The 27,934-nt window shown below is 55.5% G+C and overlaps 1 protein-coding gene across 1 annotated transcript; it reads right to left on the reverse strand.

Moving 5' to 3' along the window:
• Nucleotides 1-27,899, reverse strand: CAMKK1 (calcium/calmodulin dependent protein kinase kinase 1). Its single transcript, XM_052657251.1, has 16 exons — nucleotides 27,861-27,899; nucleotides 19,717-20,106; nucleotides 18,781-18,828; nucleotides 17,962-18,015; nucleotides 17,510-17,561; nucleotides 17,125-17,258; nucleotides 16,642-16,678; nucleotides 15,786-15,807; nucleotides 13,927-14,015; nucleotides 9,853-10,052; nucleotides 7,948-8,001; nucleotides 7,151-7,224; nucleotides 5,199-5,286; nucleotides 4,868-4,996; nucleotides 2,545-2,648; nucleotides 1-293 (listed from the first exon to the last, which is right to left on the reverse strand). The coding sequence occupies exons 2-16, from the start codon at nucleotides 20,074-20,076 to the stop codon at nucleotides 221-223; spliced, it is 1,518 nt and encodes a 505-aa protein (XP_052513211.1). The 5' UTR covers nucleotides 20,077-20,106; nucleotides 27,861-27,899; the 3' UTR covers nucleotides 1-220.
• Between the last annotated feature and the right edge of the window lie 35 nt (nucleotides 27,900-27,934).

Consider the following 27,934-nt stretch of genomic DNA (forward strand, 5'->3'; position numbering starts at 1 on the left):
GGAGCCCTTACCCACCCCCTACACCCCAGGTGACACACATTCCGATCCTGTCCCTGGACACGTGCGCGCGGAGGCCATGCAGACGGGGGAGGAGGGCCGGGAGAGGGGCCACAGTCCTCAGCCCCCTGCCGGCAGGGGCGGCTGTTGGCATGAGGGCGGTGGGCCTTTGGAGGCGCGGGATGAGCGTGCTGCCGGGCGGCCCTGGGCGCATGCGGGGGGCTCAGGACGCAGCCTCGTCTTCTTGGACGCCGGGCAGCTCTGGGCTTTTGCCTCCTTCGCCAAACCCATCTTTCCTGTTCAGGGGACACCAGGGGCAGAGGGACCTCAGAGGTCAGAACATACATGCAGGAGGACACGCTCATACACACTCATAGGCATTTTTATCCACATCTCTCAAATCCCCCAAGCTCATCTCAGTCTCGCCACCCTGCATTGTGGTCCCTTGCTGGTTCCCCCACCCATAGTCTCAGCCCACAACCCTCCATGGCTCCCTATTGCTTGGAAAGGAAGTCTAGACTTCCCACCCTGACTTCTGGAGCCTTCCCAGATATGGCCTGGCTCAGGCCCCATGGTCCAGAGTAGAAGGGCTTTGGTTTTGCTTTTTGTTTGTTCACAGGATAGATCCTACCCATCAGCCTTGGGACTCTGTCCCATATTCAGTAGATTCTTGTTATCATCCTGATATCACCACACCCCCCCCAACCCCGTGCCAGGGCCTTAAAAAAAAAAAAATTAATAAATGAGTTTTGATATCTTTAAAAAGGATCCATCCCATTTAATTCTACTATAGAGTTATCCCAAAGCATAAAGAACACAGTCAATCAAGGATAAATGTTGGGACTCTGATGGGGTAAAACCTGCTTTTCAAAACTAAACCTGTGACATGTGTATATGCTAAGCTGTTTCAGTCTTGTCCAACTCTTTGAGACCCCATGCACCATGGCCCACCAGGCTCCTCTATCCATGGGCTTATCCAGGCAAGAATACTGGAATAGGTTGCCATGTCCTTCTCCAGGGGATCTTCCCAGCCCAGGGATTGAACCTGTGTCTCCTGCAGCTCCTGCATTGCAGGCAGATTCTTTACCACTAAGCCACTGGGGAAGCCTGTGTCACAGAATTAGAATTTTATAGCTAGGAAGTGTTAAGCCCCATCCTCTCACAGTCCAGATGAAGGAACTGACCTGTCTCCCTACTAACGTGTCCATAAAAGAACAATGGCTGCCTTGCTCGGTTGTACCCTTGGCGTTCAGCCCTGTGCCAGTCCTTGACCTGGGCTGGATGCATCCTTAGCCTGTGACTGGCCTGTCCCACCACCAGGGGGCGCTGAGTCATAGGCACTTCGCTAGAGACCAGATGTCCAGGTTTGCTTCTCTGGTCTTAGTTCTGTTGGCTGTCCAGCCATAATTAGCAATAGCTTGCTCATTCACTCTCAAAAGTGGCTTCATTTGGATGGTAGATATATGGTCCCCTACACGAAACCCAATTCCAGCATTGTGGCCTGCAGATCCAGAGGAGGCCAAGGACTCCGTCTCCCAGGCCTGGCCACTTCATGGGAACAAGCAATAAGCTCAGGACAGTCAAGGCCTCTCCCAGGCACCCCCCGCAACCCTCCTTTGTCAAGAGGAGGGCACGAGGTTGGTACAGGGACCTCCCTGAGGGTGAGCAACCTCTGTCAGGGAGCAGACACCAGCTCGTCCACAATGATGGGACTCAATAGTCTGAAGAGCCCACTTACAAGAGGGTGGTCTTACACAAACAAAACCAACATCTGGGCCCCTGGATGGCACAGGCGAAACTGCCCCTTCCTGGGAGGCTGAGGTACGTGGACGGTGGCTGCTGCTCACCTCCCCGGGGAGCACGCCTCCCTGCAGCCTGTGAAGGGGCTGCGGGGAGGAGGGGCTGTGCCTCCCCACATGTTCTTCAGAGAAGGCGTGCTCCCCAAGGCCCAGGACCCCTCACTGCCTTCTCCCTGCGGGTCTCTGCACTCCAGCAGGGCTCGCCGGCACCCCAAATGGACTTTTATTTCAGTGGAAGAAGGCGGAAGTGCTGAGGACAGGGCTCACGGAGGTTTGGGGAACTGCTTTTCGGTCCTCTCCCAGGAGGTGGTGAATGCACAGGCCTGGCTCTCAGGAGGGAGCTTGCAGCCATGGGGGTTCCTCTTTCCTGGCCCGTCGTTGTCATTGGCCAGCCTGTCCTTACTTGCTGGATAAGTGTATACAAAGTGCTGACTGGGCGCACAGCCTCAGCAATGACCAGAGATTGCACAGGCCACTCAGAAAAGCAGCGAACACTCGCCCAGACCAAGAAGAGGCAGTCCCCGCCTCCAAGACAAGCCAGGCTTCTACAAAGAGCCAACCTGAGGCCTGTCTGGAAACCTCAACTAGGCTGCCAGGGGCTGAGAACGCAGGTGCAGGCGGGGCCCTGCTGTGAGGCCTGGCTGAATCCCCAGGCTCGGGGCTCAGCCTGGTGATGCTCAGAGTGACAGCCACAGCCCCCACCCCACCCCAGGGAGCTCCTGGCAGGCCTCAGCCCACCAGTACTTACGACAGTAAGCTTCCTGGGGCAGACATGGATCGCTCTTCCCTCCGTGCCTGGGGCTCGAATGGGTTGCCAAAGGAACGCTTTCTCAGCATGGACTTAACCAGGATCTGGGGAGGACGCGTCAGCATGAGGAACACAGGCCCCCAGGTTCCCAGACACACAGGCAGCCTCCACTCTGGCTTCCAGATGGGGAGGTGGCTGGGAGGCTCTGCTGAGGTTCCCTTTCCTGGGGCAGGACCAGGAGGAGCATCCCAAGCAGAGGAAAGGGCAAGAGCATGGAGGGAAGGTGGTTGAGGGTGGATTCTGGAAACGGTGAGGAGCCTGGTGCGTGGGGGACACCAAGGCCAGTAGCAGACCAGGAAGGGTCTGGAACACCAGGCGGAGGGCACAGGAAGTGCAATAAGGAAATGCCTTCTGGCTGTGCAGGAAGGATGGAGTGGAAGAGAGGCTGTCCTGGGCTGTGCAGTGGTGTGGGGGGATATCGACAGGGGACAGGCCCCTATCCCTGGCTCTGTGACTTTGTCCCTCCTCCCGCTATAAGGACAGCTCCATCTCCCCTGACCACGTGCACATAAACTCTCACACATGTGCATAGACCCAAGGCTGCCTTCATCTCTTCCTTCCTTCTTTCTATCAACAAGTATTATATTGAGCGCCTACATTTGCTAGACAGTATTCTAGGCCCAGGGGGCACACTAAGTCAAATATTCTTGCCCTCATGGAGCTTATTGGAGAAGGCAATGGCAACCCACTCCAGTGTTCTTGCCTGGAAAATCCCAGGGACGGAGGAGGCTGGTGGGCTGCTGTCTGTGGGGTCGCACAGAGTTGGACACAACTGATGCGACTTAGCAGCAGCAGCAGCAGCATGGAGCTTATATTCTAGTTGCAGAGACAGGCAATAAATAAGACAGATAAGTAGAACATATGTTCATTAGTGGCAAGGGCTCAGGTGGAAAAAATAAAACAAGGAAGGGGGATAAAGTATGACAAAGAGGATGGAATTTTTGATAATGGGGCCGGGAAGGGTCTCGTCTCACGACAAGATGACTCTGGAATGATGACCTGGAGGGAGTGAGGAAGCTGCTCTGTGGACACTGGGGCTGGAGTGTCCCAGTCAGAGGGAAAGGATGTTCAAAGGCACTGGGGCAGCAGCTTCCGTGGTGCATGTTTGGAACCAAGAGAATGAAGGGAAGAGAGGAGGTTGGCAGGGAAAGGGGGGACAGGCAGACCATGCAGGGTCTGAGCTGAGAAGTGACCTGACCTGGTCACCAGACCACCCTGGCTGCTGAGCTGAGCATTTACTGTAGGGGGCGGGGCAAGGGTGGAATCAGGGGTACAAGCTGGGAGGCAATTCCACTGGTTCAAGAGAGAGATGATGGTAGCTAAGACCAGGGATGTGGCAGTATGGACACTATGCTGCTGCTGCTGCTAAGTCACTTCAGTCGTGTCCGACTCTGTGACCCCATAGACGGCAGCCCACCAGGCTCCCCTGTCCCTGGGATTCTCCAGGCAAGAACACTATGGGAGCTGCTAATTCCAGGGACTCCATACAGCCCCGGAGCTCTGTGGAGTGCAGGGACCTTTAGCCTGCTGGCCCTAGCTGGGCCTGGACCCAATAGGGAGGCATGAAGTGCACAGACCAGACCCCACCCCCGGCACAGGCCCCAGCTCGCTCTCCTGGCATTGTGCTCACCCTGACTCACCACGAAACCTCAGCACAGGGCAGGCCATGACTCTCAGTGTCCTCTGCACGCCGCCCCCCCCACCAAAAAAAAAACCAACAGATGGCCATCAGGGACTATGTTAATAACTTCCAACTGTTAAGGTGGAAGATGTCCAGAGGAGGATGAGAAAATCTAAAACTTGACAGGAGAGCGGGGGGAGCACACAGGTGGTGTCTGCCTGACGTGCGGGGGTCCCGGGGTCACTTCTCCAAATCAAAGGCATCCGAGGCCTTTCCCCTGTCATGTCCTTGGCACCTAGTCCAGTGCCTGGAAAATAGCAGAAGTTCAATAAACCTTAGGAAGGAAGGAAGGAAATGCTTCTCCAGTCGTGGTGAATGTTGACACTCAGCAAGGGCCAGTATATTTAAATCATTCACTCTCCTCACCACGCCTCCTGGTCTCTCTACCATGAGACTGAATAGCGTGACCGTGTTCCCGTGGGTCTGCAGTGAAGCAGTGGCCTCGGGCCCAGCAATGAGGCTGGCCAACCAGGAAGCCGTCGGTCCCATCATAGGGCCCAGCAAGGAGCAAGTCTCAGGTGGTGCCCACACCCGCCGCCAGGCCCTCCCAGAAGTTGGCGCCTTCTGCCCCCATCCACTTACCACTGTGGTCCAGCTGGGTATGAGCCTGACCGAGTTCTTCACCTCCTCCTCCGTCACCTCCACCACGCTGCAGTGCTCCTCCTCCGAGGGAAGGGGCTCCTCCCCGTTCTTGGTCACCCAGGGGTGCAACTGTGGAGGAGAGGATAGGGAGGGTCAGGGCCACCGGTGATAGACACTGGCCAGCAAAGGACCCGGGCATTCCACCAGCAGTCCCCTTGAGGGTCCAAAGGCCACAAGCCCCAACCCAGCACACACATGCCTCCAGTGTAAGGTTCCCCAAATGGGGGAGCCAAGGCCTGCATTCTGTGGCCCAGCCCCTCTGGTTCCCAACCTTGATGTCTGGCACCCCAATTCTCATTTCAGGGTTCTTGTCTAGCATCTTCAGGATTAAGTCCTTGAGCTCTTCGCTGACCTTTGGCCTAAAGAAGAGGAAGGAAGGAGACGAGGGAGAGACAGCTGAAGGTCCTTTCCTTCCCACCTCTCCACCCTACCCTGCTCCGGGCTTCCCTGAATTGACACATGGCTCAGTGGTAAAGAACCCGCCTGCCAATGCAGGAGATGCCAGAGACGCGGGTTCGATTCCTGAGTCAGGAAGATCCCCCACAGTAAGAAATGGCAACCCACTCCAGTATTCCTGGAAGATTCCATGGACAGAGGAGCCCGGTGGGCTACAGTCCATGGGGTCACAAAGAGTCAGACATGACTGAGCGCCCACACACAGGGCAGAAACGCTGCTGACCCTCAGGTCTCAGAGAGCAGGACAGGAGGGACGCCCCCAAGGCACCAAGGTGGAAGGAGAGAGTTTCAGAACAAGGGTACGGATATCCTTCTGCCCTGAGTACAACGTAAAACAGTCACCCTCAAGGGGCAGAGGTCACAGACACATTAACAAGCTCCCGTGGGTGTTGGACAGCCGCCCGCAGAGGGCAGAGATGATGAGGATAATGTGAGAAGAGTCGCTTTATGAGACTCCAGGGGGCCTCAGCCCCACTCACCCCACCCCCATCTTCTCCTTTCCTCCACCAGGGAGGCAACCAGGGAGGATACCCACTGGACAGAGAAGGAAACCAAGGCCCACATCACCCCACCTCACCCCTACCACCCCGACCCCCGCACCAAGAGTGCAGGCAGGGCTGAGGCTCGTGGGCACGGGCGCAGGGCTCAGCCCACCACATCAGCTTCGACCAGCTCTGCCCAGGCTGCAGGCTTCACTGCTACTTAAAACTCTTGGCAGAAGGAACCTACTCTTAGGACTATGACCTTGGCTCCCTCTGCTGGCCTAGATTCCTAATCCCTTTTAAAACTCCTGGGCTGGGGAGGATACACAGCAGGAGGAAGGGCGAGAAGACCAGCAGTCAGAGGAGAGGGACCGAAGCCAGTGCTGTGGGGGGTGCAGCTGGCGGGCGGGGAGCCACATGGTGGGTGAACGGGGTGGGACCCGGGGGTCCTTGAATGCCCGGGTCAGGGCGCGCCTATTCTTGAAGCAGGAGATAGGGTGAGATGTGCTGTGCTTTATAGGGTCACTCTGTGGTTGGACAAGGCGGAGGACTGAACCAGGTAGCAGGTGCACTTGGCAACGGAGCCAAAAGAAATGTAAGCGGTGGACTCACCAAGGCTTGGAGCCAGACAGGAAGTTTTGGGTAAGAGAGGGTAGGAGCCAGAGGACAGCTCCCAGGTTGGTTTCTGACCTGCCTGGGGCACTCTGAGCAAAAGGGCCCTAAAATGTGAAGCACTAGGGTCCACAGGCCAGCTGCCATGGTAACCAGCATCTTTATCAGAACCATGAATGAGCACAGGGGCCTCTCCAAACAGTCCCTTTGGGCTCAGAGACCTCAGTTGCAAAGGGGGAAGGCGGAAGGAGTGGCTTCAAGTCCAAGGCCCACTGAGACTCCACTTTTCCATCTGTGAAATGGCGGCGTGCACTGGTGTCATGAAGCCCCCCCACCCTGTGTGGAGAAGGTGGAAGTTCCCCGTGGGTGCAGGGTCTACGTGGGGGTGATGTCACTGATCTCATGGAGGCCTTCAGTGAAGGAGCAGATGAACATGTGGCCTGGGGTCATCCCTGCCCCACTCCTGACTCAGAGTTCCTGTCTGTACAAGGAGATCCGACCCAGGTGTCTGTGACCCTCTCACATCTCCCCCTATCTGCTCCCAGGGAGCAGCACCCCCACCTCCAGCTCAGCAGGCTGCGGCGGGGCCCTGGAAGGACAAAAGCTCTGCTAAGACTCAGACACGCCTCCCTGGGGATGGGCGGGGCCTGTGGTGGACAACTGGACAACTCACTCCTCAGGGAACACGACGGCCTCGTTCTTGATCTTGCGGTGCAGGGCCAGGATGTAATCGTCGATGAACGGGCACTGCGGGGGGAAGAGACAAAGGATGCGGGCCCAGCGCCTCAGCCTACTGGGGGCAGCTCTGGGCTCCTCACGAGATGGGGGTTGGGGGGCCTCATCAGGGCCTGGCCCACAGGAGATGCCCAACAAACGTGGACTGAATGAACGTGGCATGGAGGGAACCAGGAGCCGTGTACCTGCCAGGGTAACAGCCACTCGCAGCGAGGCCTGCACAGCCGGGGCCTAAAGCTTGGGAATGTGCTCCCTGAGATTCCGTCCTGCGCCTCAGCATGGTCCCTGCTGTGGGAACACCTCTGGACAGGGGTCTCGGCCATGTCAAGGTCGGGTGTCTGGCCTAACTCAGAGCAGGTGTCAAGGACAATTTGTTAAAAGAACGAAGGACTGAGTGAATTTGTGAATGAATGAATGGCATCGAAGGATAGAAGGACAGGGAGCACTCAGGCCGGAGTGGTGGTAAGACCACCGTCCAACCTCCATGGGAGGTCTGCTGACTCAGGACTCCCGCACATGAATCCATCCCCTCAAGGGGACAAAGGGACATGAGAAAAACAGAAACGCCCCTTTTCCTTCCATCATTTCTGAGCTGAGTGGGCTCTTTCAAAGTCACTTTACTTCGGGACACAAAGGCACAGCCTACATCTATCATGCATTCTGGCTCAGCTCGCCCAACCCATGGTACCAGGGGTGTGGGCCGGCCCCAGCTCTGCCAGCCCACCCAGCACTCACCTTCCCATAGACGAAGCAGTACAGCGTGACCCCTGTGGCCCACACGTCCAAGGCCTAGAAAGAAACAGTGCACATCAGGCCCCTAAAAGGAACAGACACACCCCTTGCTCATCCAGATCCAGTGGGCCATGGGAGAGGGCAAGCTGGAGGCCTCCTTCCCCAGTCATGCATTCACTCAACAAACACCCCCAGGCCCTTGTTCTTTGCCAGGCCCTGTGCTGAGCACTGGGGACATGGGAATGGCCAGAGCAGGGCCCCTGCTCTCCAGGGTTTCCAAGTCTCCTTGGAATGGGCCCAAACCAGACGTGTTTCCAACAGAACAGTGCAAAACCCACTTCGCCTACAAGGTCACATTTGCAGTACTTATAACACTGATGCACCCCAGAATATTGAGTCTATACTTGCTAAACCAGCTCTGGCTTTGAGAAGTCATCCCTCTTGCGATGATCCACTGGAGAAGCCACCATCCACCTTTCTGACACCAGAACAGCCTCTGGTCCTCAGTCACCTCCACAACCCCTCGGGGCTCCCCTGCACCCTGGATTCGAATGTGCCCTGTCTCTACAAGTTCCCGCTTCTGGAGCCCCACTTCCTCTTCTCATATCCGCTTTCTCTCTTATGTGAGTGATCCTCAAATCTCTACCTACATATTCCTGCCACTGATGCCTCATCTGAATCCAATCAGGCAACACCAGACAAACGCAAACCGATGTCATTCTACAAAATAACAGGCCTGTTCCTTCACAAATGCCAAGGCCAAGCCACTCTTCCAGATTAAATGACCCCAAAGAGACAGGACAAGTGAATGCAGTAACTGACCCAGGATTGGATCCTGAACCAGAAAACAAAAAGGCATTAAAGGACGCAGGATGGGGGTAACTGATGAAATCTGAGTAAGGTCACTTAGGTAACAGTCTTTTATTGATCATAAATGTCCTGACTTTCATAACTGTACTGAGGTTATGTAACAGAATGTCCTTGTTCTCAGAAAACATCCCTGGCAGTATTTAGCCATAAAGGGGGGATAATGTCTACATCTTCCACAAATACAGGGAGAAACAGTGAAAAGGCAAATGGGATAAAATGACCTATATGGGAATGACCTAGTATGTGTATATGTATAATTGATTCACTTTGCTGCACACTTGAAACTAACACAACATTGTAAATAAATTCTACTCTGATAAAAATTAATAAAAATTAAAATTTAAGAAATCTCTATTTACATCCCTCTCTTGACCTCCATATCGACACATGTGTCCAAACTCCTTGACCATTTCCTCCACGGCAGAACCACAGGGGGGCCAGCCAGCACTCCACAGGGGGCAGCAGGATGTGTGCCCGGGGACAGGCAGAATCACAGCCTCTGCTCAGAAAGCTTTGCCACTGCCTCTGTCACTTAGGACCAAGCCCAAACTCCAGACCCTCTAAACTCTGCCCAAATGCCACTGCAGCCCTCAGTTCTCTGGTATGTTCTCTGGACCCCACCTCCTGTAAATTCTTCCCATTCTTTAAGGCCTAGTTCAAATACTGCCATAGCCCAAGAAGTCAGGGGAGCCTCCGACATCCCCCTAGACAGGAGCTCTCCTGTCCTTTCACCATGACCAGAGGGCAGGGAGCTGGCCATCCGAGCTCTGACTGCTCCACATCCTAGCCCAGAACTCAGCACAGAGCAGCTAGTGGGAAATTTCTGCAGGGGGCCATTGTGCCGGAGAACGAGAAGAGACCCAAGCTGGGGTTCTTGTTGGACTCCAGGAAAAGGCAAACCCGGGGGAGAGGGCCATGTTTGGTGCTCACTCCTGAGACACGAGGACCCTGGCTCCCCCAGATTGGACATGGGATGGCATGACATGCTCTCCCACCCCTCCATCTAAACCCCAACCCAGACCGGACCCTGGGGGCCACCTTTCCACTGAAGCTCTGGCCGGAGTCAGAAATGGCCTCGGGGGCCATGAACGCTGGGGTCCCAGCCGTGCTGGACAGCCGAGCATCGTTCCCCTCGAACTGGTTGCTGACGCCGAAGTCAGCAATCTTCACGTGCCCGTCGTCGCCCAGCAGCAGGTTGGATGGCTTGATGTCCCTGTGGATGATCTTCTGGTAGTGCACTGCAGAGAGAGGCAGCTCGAGCGTTGGACGGGGGCCCCTTCACCCAAAACTGCCCCCTCGGCCCTCGCCTGGCCCTGGAGGCGGCCTCAAACCCCAGGAGAGAAGCAGCTGGGACTTCGTGGCCCCTGCACACACTCGTCTCATGAGGACCTCGGAAGAGGATGTCAGGGCCCCCTGCTCAGCTGTGCAGTGAAGACACGAACTCAGGCTGTTGGTAACAGAGCCAAGCCTGGACTCCTAGGAATCTTGGGACTCCAAGCCCGGTGCTCTCTCCATGGCAGTCAAGGCCCCTGCCATTGAGTGGACGTCAAAGGAAACTGGGGGAAGAGGGTCTCCATAGGCCTTGCCTGGGGCCGCCCCCACCCCATGTGAGTGCTGTCTGCAGGCTCAAAGCCCATCAGAATTTTTCCATACTTTGGGACTTCCCTGGTGGCCTAGTGGCTAAGACCCTATGTTCCCAATGCAAGGAGCCCAGGTTCGATCCCTGGTCAGGGAACTAGATCCCACATGCCACGACTAAGAGTTCGTATGCTGTAAATAAAAGGTCCTGCATGCCACACGAAGACTGAGGATGCTGTGTGTCGCAACTAAGACCTCGCGCAGCTAAACAAATCAATTAAACAAACAAACCTGCCTCCAGTTCCATCCCCTACCCAGCCTGTCACAGCTGCCACTGCTTCTTGGACTGAGAGTAGGCTTGTGGGATGTCCTGCAGAGCCCTCAGCCCTGGGACTCTGGGCCAATGGGGTTTAGGAGAGGGAGGGCATGCCAGGCCTTGGGACCTCCAAGATGAACATGGCTGGGATAATGGCACCTTCTCTAGTAGGCTGAGTGCCCACCCTGCTTCCTGGGTCCAGCACTGCTGGGAAGAGACAAGCAGCTCAGACTGAGATGACCAGATATGTCCCAGCAGAGAAAAGGCACTGACTTCACCCATAGCCATGCACTTATGAGCTCGCCACTCAGCAAATAGCTTCCCCTGGACAAACACATCCCGGGATGATGGAGACAAGGGAAGATGGAACGGGAAGGAGGGCAGGGGAGGGGAGGGGAGAAGGAGAAGGTGGCTGGGGGCGGGGGGCAGAAGGAGTGAGGGTCATATAATACTAACACCAGAGGGGCTTCCCTGGTGGCTCAGCGGTAAAGAATCTGACTGCCAGTGCAGGAGACACAGGTTCAATTCCTAATCCAGGAAGATCCCACATGCCGCGGTGCAACTAAGCCCGTGTGCTGCAAATATCGAGCCTGGTGCTCTAGAGCCTGGGGGCCACAGCCACTGAAGCCCACGCACCTGGAGGCCCTCGACCCACAAGAGAAGCCACTGCAATGAGAAGCCCGCACACCACAACTACAGAGCAGCCTCCGCTCACGGCAACTAGAGAAAACCCCAGGCAGCAACCAAGACCCAGCACAGCCAGAAACAAATACATAAATAGAAGTGATTTTAGAAAAAGAATTAAAAAGAGTGTAACAACAGAACCCACGACCCTACAGCACTCTCCTCCTATGTGTCAGGTCCACATGAAGCATTTGACACACAGCCATTCGAGCATGGGGCTCAGGAGGCTCTGTATTCGACCATGGAAAGTGGGCTCAAATTCTAGCCTCTCCCAAATTGTAGCCTCTCCCTTGAATTCCCAGCTGTTTATCCAAACGGGCATCCTGTAGACATCGCAATATATATCCCAATATTTCTCGATCACATTTTTGTTTTTTGCCTGTACTATGCAGCATGCAGGATCTTAGTTCCCGGACCAGGGATCAAATCCACGCCCCCCGCATTGGGAGCATGGAGTCTTAGCCACTGGGGCACTAGGGAAGTCCCTCGAACACATATTTAATTCAGAACTTGACCTTTCTATCTGCAATCACCATCCCACAAACAACCCTGTTCCTTGTCTAGTCCTTCCCATTTGGTTAATGGCCATACTACCAGTTGCTCAACCAAAAACCCCTCTTTCCTTCAACTCTCACATCCAGTTCATCAGCAAGTCCTACAAGGTGGACCTCTCAGGTATAATCCAGACCCGACTGCTTCTCCTACCTGCACGGCTGCGCTGGCCCCGTCTGCGAGAGTCAGGCCTGTGCCTCCCAGAGCACAGGGAGCCTCAACTCCCCCTTCTCAGGCATGGAATCACAAGGTGGGCCTTCAGCACCCCGTGTCTCCATTTGTCTGCCTGTCCAGCCCCTGGTGCTGTCCTATCCACTCCAGAAAGCCCTTCGTTGACCGTGATTAGCTAGGTCTTGATGAGGCTTTACCCAAGAGTCAGATGGGATCAGCTTGGCTTCTTTTTTTTTTTTTGCAGAGAGAGGATGAGAGACAACAGGCCGAGGACAGGAAGTGGGTGGAAGCCAAGCTGGTGTAGAGTTGTGTCTGCCACAACCACACCAGGCTGAAATGCCCTCCTCTCACACCTCTAAGCCCTTGTAGGGACTTTCTGCAAAGCTCTCTTTCTCTGTGCCTCAGTTTCTCCATATGTACAAAGACAAAGTGCCGCTGTCTGAAGGCACTGGAGTGGCTCAAATGAGATAGACATTTGCTGCAGGTCAAACCTCAGCTGGCCCTCACCTGATCCCCTAGGGGGAGAAGATGCTTCTGATAAACCAAGCTGAGGTTTCAGAGGGGGGATGTATCCCACTCCCCAAACCAGGCCAGGACTCTAGGTGCGTGCAGGCCCCCTTCTCCCTATGACCAGAGAGTCACCCAGTGCTGGCCACCCCAGCTCCTTCACATCTGCTCCCCACTGCCGCAGCCCTAATCCAGGACTCACCATCTGTCACTTGGGCTGCAAAACCAGCCTCCTCCCTAACCAGTTGGCCGCCTCTTGCCCTCCATCCAGCCGCCACACAGCTGCCAGACAGAGCTTTCTAAGACACAAATCCGATCACTCCTCTCCCCTGCTCAAAGCCCTCTAGGTCTCACAAAGGCTGACAGGATGAAATCATGAAAGTCCTTTCCAGAGACATTCCCAGCCCTCGAGGTGTGGCCTGGTCAGTTGCTTCCAGCATCATCTTTCCCCGTCCCTGGCTCCCTGGTTAGACTCAACCAAACTGAACTCCCCCTTCTCAGATAGTAGATGCCTACTCCCCTCTATGCTGCTGCCACGTGGTACACCCTCCCACCATGCCTCAAACTGGCCAGTGAACTCCTATTCATCCTTCAGAACCCTGCTCATAAGTGGTCTCCTCTAGGAAGCCTCCCTTGGTCCCTTAGTGCTCTGACAGCTGCTGTGCTTCCCCAGCCTTGGCAAGCACTGCTTAGGTTCCTGTCTCTCCCACTAGGCTGCGAGATCCTTGAGATCTCTTCTGGGTCTTTGACATCTACATGCCCCCAACTGGCATTTACTAGGTACCCATAAATGGACAAATGAATGAATAAATGAATTTCAGACAGAGGCCAAGCTAACATCACCTGAAGAGGAGGTGATGCTGAGCCTGAAAGTGATGCTCAACCTGGAGGCTGAGCTCTCCATCACCTTAGGGCGCCTTACAATAAACCTACTCTGCTACCACACACCGGTTCCATGCCAGGACTGACTCTTCCTCGAGCAGCTGGACACAAACTCCTTCCCACAGCTCTTGATGCCCTGTGAAAGGCTAAGCTTGAGATACAGGACGAACATCCACCTATGCGGTAATAAGCAGGCTCCCAGAAGGACCTGGCGCATGCCCAGTGAAATCTGCCGCTACCCTACCTGTTTAGGACGTTTCGGCCCCGCCCACTGGCCCATTGACCCGCCCCCAGCTAAAGATGATTGGCAGACCGACACTGACTGACAGGAACGGCTCAGAGCCGCTCAGCCTGGGCTCCAGCGTTTCACGTGTCCCCCTCTAGGGTCCCCAGCCCAGGGGGGCAGGCAGTCCCTCACTCACAGTACTCAAGGCCCAGGATGATGTCCCTCAGGTAGAGGCGAGCTTGCTCCTCCGGGAAGGGCTTGTCGCAGGGTACTTCCATGACTGGCCTGTCGGGAGGGCGGGGCGGGGGAGGGGGGCTGTTTAGCTGGAATTAGGATGAGCAAAGGCAGATGGCAGGTTCCCCTTCATTGGGCCCTACAAACTCCCTGGGACCTTTCAGGAGCCCTCTAAGCTCGATGGGTCCCTGGAACACAAGATAGTAGCTTTTTCTCTCATATAAATAAAATTTGAAAATACACATAGATGCAAGTATCCCTTTTCAATCATTACAATTTCAAATTATCTTTACCTTACTTCTGATTGGCTCGGTATGTCTTCTTCTAAGTACTTAATTATCAACAATCAGACAGTTGCAAAGATTCCATTTACAGCTGTGTTTTTCAAACTATAGGTCCAGGATCAAGAAGGCCATGAACTCAATTTAGTGGGTGGCTACCGCTTTTTCTTTTTTTTCTAACAAAGTCCTATATACTAAGTATATCATATGTAATAAGGATATATACTGTTTTAGAAAACTTTGGTTTCAGTCCTGGAGAAGGTAAATGGCAACCCACTCCAGTATTCTTGCCTGGAAAATCCCACGGACAGAAGGCTACAGTCTATGGGGTCGCAAAGAGTCGGACATGACTGAGCGACATTTACTTTTACAGATATGAATGGCAATGTAAAACTTTATTTCTTACTTGGAACAGAGTTCAAAAATGCTGAAAGCCCCTGAGTCTTAAAGGACACATTCCCTGCCTCTTCCCAGAACTGGTCTTTAGAGCCTCCCAGACAGAGAGACATGTCACAGCCTGTATTCAAGACCTTAGTGGTTAAGGAGCCCAGTCCACCGAGCCCTGCACCCACTACTCCCTGTCTGGGGCTCTGCACATACCCTGAGAAGGGTAGACAAGGCAGACATGAGTTCAGTTCAATTCAGTTCAGTCGCTCAGTCGTGTCCGACTCTGCGACCCCATGAATCGCAGCACGCCAGGCCTCCCTGTCCATCACCATCTCCCGGAGCTCACCCAGACTCACGTCCATTGAGTCCGTGATGCCATCCAGCCATCTCATCCTGGGTCGTCCCCTTCTCCTCCTGCCCCCAATCCCTCCCAGCATCAGTCTTTTCCAATGAGTCAACTCTTCGCATGAGGTGTCCAAAGTACTGGAGCTTCAGCTTTAGCATCATTCCTTCCAAAGGAATCCCAGGGTTGATCTTCAGAATGGACTGGTTGGATCTCCTTGCAGTCCAAGGGACTCTCAAGAGTCTTCTCCAGCAGCACAGTTCAAACGCATCAATTCTTCGGCGCTCAGCCTTCTTCACAGTCCAAGTTAGAACCCTAGATTTCATTAGTGACTCGCTGTGTGACTTTGAGCAAGCCATTTACCCTCTCTGAACCTCAGCTTCCCCTCTTGTAAAAGGGAGTGAATGGAGTCCCAGCTACCTAACTCACAAAATGTGTAAAAGGAAAGAACTCTTCTGTGATTTGAGTACAGGTGAGAGTTGAGTTTCATCTCTATACTTTTCCTTTCTTCTCTCGCACTGTCATCAAAATCTTCTTCCAGTTCTTCAAGGCCTGGCTGGAAATCCACCCCCTCTTCCTGAGGCCTCCCTGACTATTCCAGCCTCACTGACCCCACCAGCCTTCAAAGAATCACCGTCTTGGTCTCTCGTTTCCCACCCATTTCCCCCACACCACCCCCTGAACCCAGACCACAGCTCCCTAAGGACAGAGCCTGGGCCTCTTTCTTTCACTAGAGTAGCTGACCCTAGGATTAGGGATATGGGGAGGGAAAGGAAGACCTATCCTGCCTGAACGCGATGGGGAACTCACCCCTTTCTCAGGAGGTCAAACACTGAAAGAAAAGAAAAGAAAAGAAGAGTAGGTAAGTTGCAGCCAGGCTGAAAACACAGCTGATGCCAAGATCCCTGCCCCTTCTGGACGGTGAGAGAGGGGGCAGGCATCCAGGCCTACTTGAGGGAGAGACAGGAGAGGGGTCCCAGGGTATCAGAGAAGATAAATGGCTGAGAAAGGGTCTACTATGAACTTGCCTCACTGGAACCTTAGGTGCCAAGTGAGGAGTATCATCATGAACCCCTTTAACAGGGGAAACTGAGTCTCAGAGAAGGGGCAGGTAGGAGAGGGAGTGGAGGCTAAAGCCTTGGCCTCTAACTCCTAAGCCTGTGTTCCTTCTGGCCCATTCCCTGAAAGCCTCTAAGCCCAGCCCTGAATCAAGCACCAGGAACTTAAATAACAGCATCAGTATTACTATTACTAACAATAATAGCTAATGTGTCTTGCATGTAATAACTCATTTACTTCTCACATCAGCCCTATTATGTAGATACCATTACTACCCCCATTTTACAGGTGAGGAAACTGAGGCATGGAGTTATTAGATAGGGCCTGGGAACCCACATCACATAGCCTACTTCTTGTATCTGCCTGATCCACTGTCTCTCCGATCAGTGGCGTGGGGGTTTGGGAACACTGGTTGACTCTACTTGGATATCCTGAGTCTGGCTCAGCAGGGCCGGGGAGAGAATCTGGGGCTTGAAAACTTGTCTTTCCTCCCTGTCCCCAGGAGGTCAGTGCATTTCACAAGGCCCATCTGAAGGTCAAGTGTGTCCCTAGGGAGCCTTTGGACCCACCCGGGTAAGCTACTTTGGGGATGAGCTGGGTCACTCACCCAAATAGAGATTGTCCTCAGCTGGGTCATCCAAGACCTGGTGAGAAGGAGCAGACATGAGGGTGGGACTTGGGGAGGCTTGGGATAGGGGTGCTTGCCAGCCCCAGGACCCACCGTGTGCTCTGCAACCAGCCCAGATGATGGAGCAGGAACTGTGCCAGCACAAGGCTAATGAGGCCTCAGAAACCACTGGCCCCTGCCCTTGGTCCACCACACGGCACCGTGTCCCACCACATGGCGCCCTGTCCCTCTCCCCTTCTGCCATGGGGCTTACTTTCTTACCTCTGGAGCAGCTTATCCCCCTCCATGAGAACCTGAGAACATTCCAGAGCAGCCTCACCTGACCCCAGAAGCCTCCTGGCCAACCCTATCCCAGTTCTGGCCCTGCCCTTGGCACACCCCCCTTGGCAAAATCCCTGGGTCTATGCCAGGTGCCCCCTGCACCAAGGGCTACTCCATAGGCCTCACCGGCTCACTACCTACCTCGATCAGCTTGACCACATTCACGTGGTCCAGCTTCTTCAGAATGGCAATCTCCTGGTACACCCGCTCCAGGGGCAGCAGCTGCTTGGCTGGGCCTCCCTGGGCAGCCTGGGACCCTCTTGGGGGAGGCCGACCTGTGACCCAGAACAGGAGTCCAGCCTGTCACAGGAAGCTGGGCCTCACCACAGCCCTGCAACCAGCCTCAAGCAAGAATCTTGCAAGACCTTGGCCTTGGCCTCAACCCACCAAGCACAGTCCCACCACCAGGCCTTTGCTCACTCTCTGCCTGTCCACCCCTAGTCCTAACGAAACTAGCCTCCGAGGTCTCCTCCTCCTCCGCCCCCAAGCCAGGAGCTCCCATGCACAGGACCAGACAGATACGCACGTGGGAAGCCATACTGCTTCAGTAACTTCTTCTTGGAAAGAACTTTCATGGCCTGAGGAGGGAGGGGCAGAGATGTCACTTACGTGGAGCCACCAGGAACTAGAACAGGCTGGTTGCATGTGAACTGAGGTCCAGAAAGGCTCATGGGCACGTGGCACTGAGCGTGTGGACTGGCTGCAGTTACACTGAGTTAGGAGGTGGCCATGACTGAACCTTAGGCCTTACCCCTGTTTCCCATAACAACCCTTTCTGGAGCTCTCCCCTCAGAGGCATCCAGCCTCTGCTTGCATATTCCCAGGGTCAAGAAGCTCATTCCCTTTGCATTCCGCTAGGGACAGGGAGATTACTCCCTTCACAGGCAGCCTTGTCCACCGTCTTGGCACAGCTTCTACCCACCCCCAAGTCTTCCAGGGCCCAGTGTAGGCGACACCTCCCTCCTTCCCCAGACTTACATAGTGCCTGTCTTCACTTTCATTGTAGGCCAGCCTCACCACGCCGTAGGCACCCTGCAAAGAGGCATAGGTCAGCCCCTGCTGGACAGGGCAGCCTATCCCTGGACTAGGGGGAGAGGAGAAGGGGAGCCTGAACTGCCCCTGCCCCCCATCTCCTCCCACATCCCATCTCCACCCTGGCCTCCAGTGGGCATAAATTTCAGGTAGGCAAGGAGAGGGCTCCACGCCCTGGTCACTGCCCTTGCTGGGCTCAGCACAGCTCTATGCCTTCCCCAGTCCCCTCCATCAAACTCTGGGGAGAACTTCCCCAGTGGTTCAGTGGTTCAGTGGTTAAGAATCTACCTGCCAATGCAAGGGACAAGGGTTCAATCCTTGGTCTAGGAAGATTTCACATGCCATGGGGCCACTAAGCCCATGCACCGCAACTACTGCGCCCACACTCTGGCGCCTGTGAGCCCCAGCTACTGAAGCCCGTGAGCCTAGATCCATGATCGAGATCAAGAAAAGCTGCCGCAATGAGAAACCCATGCCCTGTGACAAAGAGTAGCCCCTGCTCACCGCGACTAGAGAAAGCCCACGCAGCAAGGAAGACCCAGGACAGTCAATAAATAAATAAACGTATGAAACTCCAGGGAGTCAGGAATCAAGAATTATCTCCCATCCCCTGTAGAGGACAAAACTTCCCTCACATCTAGGGCAGGACCTTCTTGGCTCAGCCTCACATTCCCAGAGGAGAGGGGATTGTGGAGGATCCAGACAGGCTGGCTCCGCAAACCCCCAAGACAAGTTCCCCCTGCTCTTGGCTGCCCCCAGGCCTACCTTGCCAATCTCACTCTGCAGCTTGTACTGGTTCAGCTGTACGCAGTCCTGGTGGGGAAAGGAGAGGGGCCATCAGGCAGAGCCGGATCCAGAAGCAGCACCCCACGTGCACTTCCAGGGCCCCATCCTGGCCCCAGGCCCCTCCCCACCAGGCCTGAGCCTGGTCAACATTTCAAGTTTAGGTGGGGAAGTGAGGTGGTGCCAACACCAAAAGTAATACTGAAAGCGACAAGAAGACTTGGATAACGTTTGAAAATGTGAATGGTGAACCTTGCCTATGCTTTGCTCCCTGAGAAGTGGTGGAAAAATGCCCTAATTTCCACCTGGATACTGGGGGCTGGGAGACCCTGATGTAAGAAACCCACGAGCAAGTATTTCTAGAAGAAGCTGAATGAGGAGACTATGTAGACAAGAAAAATGAGGACAGGAGACCTGAGCCCTGGCTCAGGCATAAAAACCTCAGCCTCTAAAATCTGTAGATTGCTTGGTCCTTAGGTTCACTTTAGATCTAAGAGGCAAAGACAGAGCCAGTGGGAGCCCAGAGGCTGGCAGCATGCTGGCAGTTTCTGAGTCACAGCAGACTCTGTGAGGTAGGATTAAAAGTGGGGGACTCAAGCTGGGGAAGACTTGAGGGACAGGAGAACACACTGTCTATCTTTAAATCTCTAAACAGACTTCTTGGGGAATAAGGGAGGGATCTATTTCCTAGGCTTAGACTGGGAGTGGCAATGGTGGGACTTATAGGAGGCAGCAACTGGCTCAGATGGAGCTCCCCTGGGTGGGAAGAGGCCACATAGAGAGGTAGTGAGTTCCTCAGCTCCGGGGGTATGCAAACCAACGTCTGGACAGCTGTGTGGCAGGGGTGGGAACAGCAAAGGGTCTTCACTGAGGACTGCTGAGAAGCTCATGGGCACCCCCTAGCTCTGCTCCACCAACCTCTGCGTCCGAGATGGCCACGCGGTGGGACTCAATGGTGGGCCTGCGCCAGGCCCGCGGGGAGATGTGACTGGCAGGCCCTGTGGCATAAGGCCCAGCCTGGGCCTGCAGGCAGCTCCCCGCTGGCCGTTCCTGCAGGGAGAACTTCCTTGTCGAGAGGCTGGGCCGGACTGCAGGGTGTCTTGAAGGACCGCTGGGGATCACGGAGGCTGCTCTGGTCCGTGACGGAGGGTCCACACAGTTCCTGGGAGGCTCCGGGCTGCCATCTGTCTCCTCCAAATGGGTCACATCAATGGCTGCCACTCTCTCCACCAACTCAGCCCGAGGGTCCTGGCAGCAGACCGCCGGGCCCCCCTCCATTGCCACAGTCAAGGGGGTCCTCAGTGCAGCCTTATGGGGAACCCGAGAAAAGAGGGCAGAGAAGGTTCCAGTCCTGGTCACCGAGCAAGGAGTTCAGATTCCCAGGCCCTATCCCCACCGTAGCCACAAATTGTGAGTCCCACCTCCATGCCTTTGCCCTGCTTGTTCCCTCTGCCTGGGTCACCAGCATCCAAACTGAGGTCTCCCTCCTCACTAAAGGAATGCCAGGGGGCTTCCCTGATGGCTCAGTGGAAAAGAATCCGCCTGCCAATGCAGGAGACATGGGTTTGATTCCTGATCTGGGAGGATCCCACATACCGTGGAGCAACTAACTGCGCCATAACTACTGAAGTCGAGCCTGAGCTCCAGAACCCAGGAACAGCAACTATTGAGCCCACATGCCACAACTACTGAAGCTCAGGGCCCTGGAGCCCGTGCTCTACAACAAGAAAAGCCACCACAATGAGAAGCCTGCGCGCTGCCACTGGACAATAGCCGGCGCAGCAATGAAGACCCAGCACAGCCAAAAATACATACAGATTTTTTTTAAAAAGGAATTCCAGGAACTCATCTGGCTCTGCTGCACACCAGCCCTCTAGACCTCAGTATTCCCATCTGTAAAACAGGCACATCAGCCTTGCTGGCTTCACAGGGAAGCAGGGAGAATTTGATATTCTGGAGTCAGAACAGACAGACATGGGCAGAACTGGAGGCCTCGCAGCACTGGCAGAAACAGAACCCAGGGTCAGCTCGGGCCCCCATCCAGCAGACAGCCCAGTGACTCACAGCTCCACCTCTTGACAGCAGAGCATTCCAAGGCTGCCGACGCCGCCGCTGCGCTGCCTGAAGCCGAGCTGAGCTCCTGATGCTTCAGGTCCCCCCCTCCACCCCTGTCGCTGCTTCCAAGAAGACTTCCCTGGGGCTCCAGCCTCTCCCACCCTGGCACCTTCTCCAGGGAGGCCTCTCTAGGGCCACAGGGCAAATCTGCCATCACTCCCTTCCTTGCCCCAGCAGAGCCTGCAGCCCAGGACAGGCTCCGTTAGAGGAGGGGGCTACTGCTCTGATGACGGTAAAGAGAGACTTCACTGCACTTATTTCTCCTGGTTTTCCCTTCCAGTTTATTCATGTGGCCAAAATGTTCACCTCATCTGTTCAGGTTGAGATGCTCCCCTGGTCTTGCACCCTAGTCCTACTGCAGTCTGAGCCCCCAGCAAGGCCCCAGACCTCTCCAGCTTGAACCCCAAACCAACCTCCAGTGTCCAGTCCCAGCCCTCACATTCAACCACATCCCTGGGCTGAACCCTGACCCCAGGCTGAACCCGGATACGCAGGCTGGGACTCCATTTCTGCCTAGGGCTGAGCACAGGCCCCACCCCACTCAGTGCCCCTCCCCCTTCCTGAGACTCAGTATCTTCTCCGGAAAAGGAAGTAAGTGGACTCCTGACCCTCTGCCCTTCCTGTCTGGTGGTAACTTGCACTGTCACCACAAAACAATTTCGAGAACATGGTCTTTATCTCACTCCTTATTCCCCCATCACCTTACTTTGACAGATGTCAAGGAGGCTGGGCTCGCTGGAGTCCACTGGCTACAGAGGAGCCTGGGCTGGGTTCCAGTCCTGCCTGCCAACCTACCCAGGGCAGCCCCTTCCCAGCTCTGAGCCTCAGTCTTCCCATCTGTACTACAGACACAGGACCTTCCCAGATTCCCAAGCCTACAACAAGACTTGGAAACGGATTGTAGGTAAGGGCATGATCCAGACCCCCTGTGTCTGACACCCAAAGTATTGAATGAGTGGTAGGCTGGTGGAGCTGATGTTGGCATGCAGAAAGGAAGGGGGAAGGGAATCTAGACTGGCAACAGGAAAAGATATGGACGCTGGACCTAAAGGAGTGAGGGGAATGTGAGCATCGGGGAGGCCTCCCTGGAGGAGGTTAGAGTGGCAAAGAGACTAAAACATTGGGAAGGCTTCTCTGAAGTAGGTGAGGAAGTAAGTAGGGCTGGAGCATGATGGAGGCCTTCCTGGAGGACATAGAATGGGATTAGAGCATCAGAAAGGCTTTAGGAACCAGATGGTTGCAAGAAGGAAGAAGCCAGGGCTAAAAGGAACCCTCCAAGCCTGGCCCACCCTGCCACCCTTCCCCCTCACTCTGTAGGTTCTTTTTCTCCCACATAAACTCCACAGATTAGGGTTCTTGTCTGCCTCGACTCCGTAAGACCACTAGCCTCTGCAGCAGTACCTGAGGCATCGTAGGAGTTCAATAAATATTTGCCATAGTGATCATTACAGTCCTGGCCTCGTTACACAGATGGGAAAGCAGAGAGGAGAGAGGGAACCCCAAGGAGCTTAAGACCCCAGCCCACAGCAGGGAACGGATGACAGTGCCTGGAACTCTTGTCCTCTGGTCCCCAACAGGAACCCAGGGGCCTGAGAACCATCACAGGCAGAGGCCACAGGCTACCGAGCCCAACAAATTTGCATATGACTTTCCCTGAGACTGTCACCCTTTTTTTCTCAGATGAGGAAAGTAGGGCCTCGCAAGGGACAGGGGTGGGTCTGGGGTCATACCTCAGGTCAGGGCAGACCCTTCCTGCTCCACTTTGGGGCCCTGTTCCCTGGTTTAGGACCCAGGCTCTGAAGCCAGGCTGCCAGGCCAACGCCCCTTCCTGGCGGCGTGCCCATCCACAGGCAGGTGACTGACCTCTGTGCCTGGGTTTTCCCCATCTTGCAGAATGGGGCTAGCAGCAGTATCACCGCCCAGGTGGCTGGGAGGAGTAAAGGAAAGAACACCCTTACCAGGCTCAGAACCGGACCTGCCCCTGACGGAGCCCCGTAAAACTGAGTTGTTGCATTGCTGTTGTTGTGATTGCCTGGGACACGCGGTGGCCCAGATGGAGGCGCGGGCGGCAGAGGCAGCTGTGAGGGCTGACGTCAGGCCCTCCACACTCCCTCTCGCCTGGATCAGATTCAGGTGACTAAGCACGGCTATGCAGGAGGTGCCCCGGGGAGGCCCCAGGTTCCTGCCTGTGTTCAGGCGACAGGGCCTGGCACCCTGTGTGTGAGGGTGTGTGTCAAGTGAGAGAATATGGGCGAGCAGGGCTGTCAGCTCTGGGTGACAGTGTGTGTAGGGGAGAGGGGGTTCTGCACACAGGAGCCCATCTGCCCGACAAAAATCTATGGCTGTGGTCTACATTCGGTGGTTAAGCATGTTCATGTGCATCGTGTGTCTTGAGGTCTTTGTGTGCCCGTGCCCCAGGATTGGGGGAGGGGGGTGGGCCCTGCACCCGCTGGGCGCCATGGGAACCTGATCTCAGAAAGTCAAGTTGGAACTTCCCACGTTCCCACCCAGTCACCTGTCCACCAGCCTGGGGCTGCCTGCTGGGCTGCGCTGTATGTCTTGGGCAGGACCCACCCCTCTCTGGAAGCCCACCCAGGGCGTTTCTCAAGGCCCTCCCCAAGCTGAAGCCTCTGTAGACACTGTATAGAAACTGACTCAGCGGCTAGCTAGGAGCCACATGGGCAAAAAGAAGGACAGACAGGCTGGCAGCCAGGCCCAGGGCAGAGCAAGGACTTCTACAGGCATGGGGAGCCTCCTAGGGACCAGCTTGGTCCTGCAGCTGAGAATGGCCTGGGTCAGGCCCTTCCTCATTGAGAAGCGCGACCCCCAGCTGTCCTCCTAGACTGGGGCTATGTTTCCCTGGACACATCATTGAAATTTTGGAGCTTCAGTATGCTCACATGTGAATAGGATAGATAGCCCCCATCCTGCCACCTCCCAGGGCTATGGGAGGAAGTGAATGAGACTATGGACATTGAAGCAGATTGTGCCTGAGTGATGTGGGGCTAGGATACGTCTGTCACAGCCACCGAGAGAGAGAGCCTTGTTGTGCATGCAAAGTGCAGCCTCAAGGACTTCCCTGGTGGTCCAGTGGTTGAGAATCTGCCTGCCAATGCAGGGACACAGGTTCGATCCCTGATCCAGGAAGATGCCACATGCCTCAAGGCAACTAAGCCTGTGGCCACTACTGAAGCCCGCACGCCTGTGCTCTGCAACAAGAGAAGCCCATGCACACAGCTAGGGAGAGGCCGCTGCTCGCTGCAACTAGAGAAAGCTCACATGTAGCAGCCATGACTCAGTGCAGACAAAAAAGAAAAAAAAGCTACTCTTAAAAAAACAAAAAAAACAAGCCCACAAAGTATAGTCCCATATCTACCCCTGGCTCCAGGATGGCCTGGCACATTACCCAGCTCAGACTTCTCCTTCCAGGCTATGTCCTTCATCCCCACCTCATTCCCAGGTATCTAGCTGCTCCTAAGGGATGCAGGGGGCTTCCCAGGAGGCCCTCCTGCCTGCCAATACAGAAGACACAAGAGCCTTGGGTTCCATCCCTGGGTCAGGAAGATCCCCTGGAGGAGGGAATGGCAATGGCCTCCAGTATTCTTCCCTGGAAAATGTCATGGACAGAGGACCCTGGCGGACTACAGTCCATGGAGTCGCAAAGAGTTGGACATGACTTAAGGGACTTAGCCCACAGCACACAGGGGATGCAAACCCTGGCTCCAGACCCCACAGGACCAGGTCTCCTCTTCAAGATCGAACTTCATCACCTTGGTCCCTCAGAGGAGGCCCAGAAGAGGACAGAGCAGGCATATCTTGCTCTCATCCACACTGGTTCAAGCAGCCCCCCCTGGGATGAATGTCTTCAGACCTCGCCCTGAATTCTGGAAGGCCGCTGGGAATCTCAGGGCCAGGTTGAGCAGGGGCCCAGCTACCATCTAGGCAAGACAAGACATGGCCCTGGTTGCCAGGGGACAAGCAAGAAGGGAAAGCTATAAGGAGGTGGTCTGGTCCCCTGGGACCAGACATAGAAGGTGGCCTTGGTATCCCTGGGCTGCCTTACAGGAGCTGTGTTTATGCTCCTGACAAGTGTCTGGATGGCCCTGGCAACGGGTGGCCTCCTCGGCTCCCGCCTCCGCCTGGGATGACTCAGTCCCCTCGGGGGAGGCCCAGGCGTCTGCTGCCAAGTCATGCTGGAGGATGCCTGCTGTGACAACGCCCCCTCCCACCATCCCCAGGGAGGCCCCAGCCACTGAGGTGGGTTCTGTGCCTAATTCAGCCAAGCAGCCCTCAGCACATCCTCAGCGCCTCCTGCTGATGTCCTCCAGGTCCTCCCTCCTCTCTCTGCCCCTCCTCATCCTCCAAACCAGGTCCATGCCTCCAGCCCAACTCCTTCCAGCCAGCTGCCTCCTCCCCTTGGTGCTCCCCGGCAGCTCAGTTCCAATTCAGCTCAGCATTTCCCTCGAGTCTGCTCTTCCTCCTCTGTCCCCATCACAGAGATGAGTGCCACCGTCCTCCCAGTTCTCCCAGGCCAGAAGCCCGGCAGCCCTCCTTATCACCCATAGTTTCCCTTTTGCCCATCCTTAACCCCCGAACCTTACCCCACTTACTCTCCCTTCTGGCCACAAGTCCCAAACTGCAGACTCTCTTGTGCTGCCAGCCCTTCGGACAGGCTGTGCCTTCTGCCAGGAACACACCTCCCTCTCCTTGGCTGCTGGAGGACAATTCAGACATCTCCTCCCTGATCTCCCCACAGCTGGGTGAGGTCACCAAACTTAACTCCTTAAAAAGTCCAGATCCAGCCCTCCACTTTCCTTCCCCACTATTTCCTCCATACCTGCCACCCACCCCCAGGCTCACACCTCAATCCCACCCCACCCCATGCTCCATACCACTTCCTAGAGGGAATATTGCTAACATACAAGTTAGTTTGGTCTCAGTTCTTCCAGACCTGGCCTCCAGAATCTTGGAATCTGAAGGACAGAAGAGCAGGAGAACTCACTCTGAGCAGCGAGGAGACTGGGGCTCAGAGGCTGGGAAGCAGCCAGGGAGACCAGAGCCATTCATTCACGTGAAAAAAACCTCAATTGCGCACTTGCTCTATGTACCCAGGCACGGTGCTAGGTGCCAGGAGATAAAGCAGCAAACCAAAAAGACAAAGTCCCTGCTTCAATGAAGTTTAATTTCTAGTGGGATAAGAAGCAACAAACAAGAAAGCTGGGAATTAATAGATGGCATGTCAAGTGGTACATGCTGTGGAGAAAAATTTTACAATTGTCTGAGGGGAATCAAGAGTGAGGCCCAGGGACTTCCCTGGTGGTCCAGTGGTTAAGAATGCACCTTGCAATGCAGGGGACATGGGTTCCATCCCTGGTCAGGGAACCAAGATCCCACATGCCGCTGAGCAACTAAGACCATGTACCACAAACGGAGTCCATGAGCCGAAGATCCTGCAACGAAAGATCCCACATGACTCAAACGAAGATTCCATGTGTCAGAACTAAGACCCAATGCGGCCAGATAAGACGGTGATCATGCTATCTGAGGAACAGCAAGGAGGCCGATGTCCTTGGAGTGTGGTGTCCGTGTGTGAGAGGTACCTGATGGCAAGCTGAGTTCCACCTTGATGAGAAGGCGCAGTCATTCACTGTGCCTGGTCTCAGGGATGGCTTCCTGGAGGAGGTGGCATTTAAGCTCCTGATCGCTGAGTAAGAGTTTCAGAGGAGGTGATGGAAGGTCACACTGTGCATGACAGAGAGCCACTTCCTGGCTGGGACTCAGGGCTTGGCCTTGGGGGTCTCTTTGGACAGAGACCAGGAAATCTCGAAAGCCAGAGGAAGGGTCTGAATAGGGGAGTGACTGCGTTGGACGCGATTTAAAAAAAAAGATCCCTCTGCCCTCTGTGGGGACTAGGGGTAACAGGCCAAGGAAGAGGCAGGGGTCCCCAAAGTCTGTGGGCCTAGGATACAGTCTGGCACTTGGTGGGTGCTCCATCTGTGTGCTCTAGAGGGAAAAGTGAGGGATGTGGGGGCGACCAGTGCATCCTCAAGGACACAAGCTGTTTGCTCCTGCAGACTCCCCGCCCCCATGGCGGATAGAAACCCGATATGTGCCCACCGAGACATAGTCCTGTGACCTGGGACAGAACCTTCTCTACACACTCCTGTACCCCGAAGACACACATACACACACCATTCCCAGAGCAGGCGCACGCCCATGTCCGCGTGACCCGCCCTCACACACCACTCCATCCAGTAAATGCACCCCCCTCACACACACAGGCACACTCCTATGCCCACGTGACACACGCACACCCGCCTCCAAACACCACACACAGGTCCCCGAGCACGTGTGCATCCTCCGAGCTACCAGTTCTGCGCCTGTCAGGCCGCAGCCACCGCAGCCTCCACCTCCGCCGCCCCCCTCCGCCCCCGCCCCAGCCAGGAGGACTGCGCAGCGCAGCCGAAGCCACGAGAGCGTTGCATCTGTCCCATTCATCCTCCAGCCCCAGCTCCTGCAGGAAGACTCCGGGGAGCGCCGTGTGGGCGGAGCGCTCCGCGCAGATCCACACGTGGGTGCCCCGGTCTGGGCCCACTCCGCATAGGCACGGCCTCCCACCAAGAGCAGGGGAGGAGGTAGTGCGCTGGGTGTGGACGCGGTCCCGCAGATCAGAGCTAGGCAAGGGACGCAGACGGCGGAGCGCCCTCGGAGATGCGGTCCCGGGTCCCGGGTGCCAGCGCAGACAGATGCAGGCTCCGGGAGGCACCCCAAAGACTGGGCCCCGCAGACGGAAGGGGGAGGATCCCCGCATGGACTAGGTCTGGGCTGTCTTCGCAACCTCCCAGACCATCCCTTTCCCCTACAGGCTCCGGGCAGACGATCAGGCGTTCGTCCCCCGCCTCCCGCTCCCCCGCCCTTGACCCCCCACGCCTCAAGCCGACCCCTACCTCAGCGCCCAACGACAGTCTCCGCGGCCCTGCAGGCTGCCAGGCTCGCTCCCGCGGCGCGCACCCCGCCCCGC

The sequence above is a fragment of the Budorcas taxicolor genome, chromosome 19, assembly GCF_023091745.1.
Source record: "Budorcas taxicolor isolate Tak-1 chromosome 19, Takin1.1, whole genome shotgun sequence".
NCBI classification, from domain to species: domain Eukaryota; kingdom Metazoa; phylum Chordata; class Mammalia; order Artiodactyla; family Bovidae; genus Budorcas; species Budorcas taxicolor.

What these genes read in the sequence shown, in the direction of transcription:
- CAMKK1 (XM_052657251.1), bottom strand. Translation starts at nt 20,076, where the DNA reads ATGGAGGGGGGCCCGGCGGTCTGCTGCCAGGACCCTCGGGCTGAGTTG. An exon ending in GCCGTCGTGTTCCCTGAGGA is followed by an intron (nt 5,287 to 7,150) that starts GTGAGTTGTCCA and finishes CCTCTTCTTTAG; the next exon opens with GCCAAAGGTCAGCGAAGAGC. An exon ending in TACCCAGCTGGACCACAGTG is followed by an intron (nt 2,649 to 4,867) that starts GTAAGTGGATGG and finishes CGTCCTCCCCAG; the next exon opens with ATCCTGGTTAAGTCCATGCT.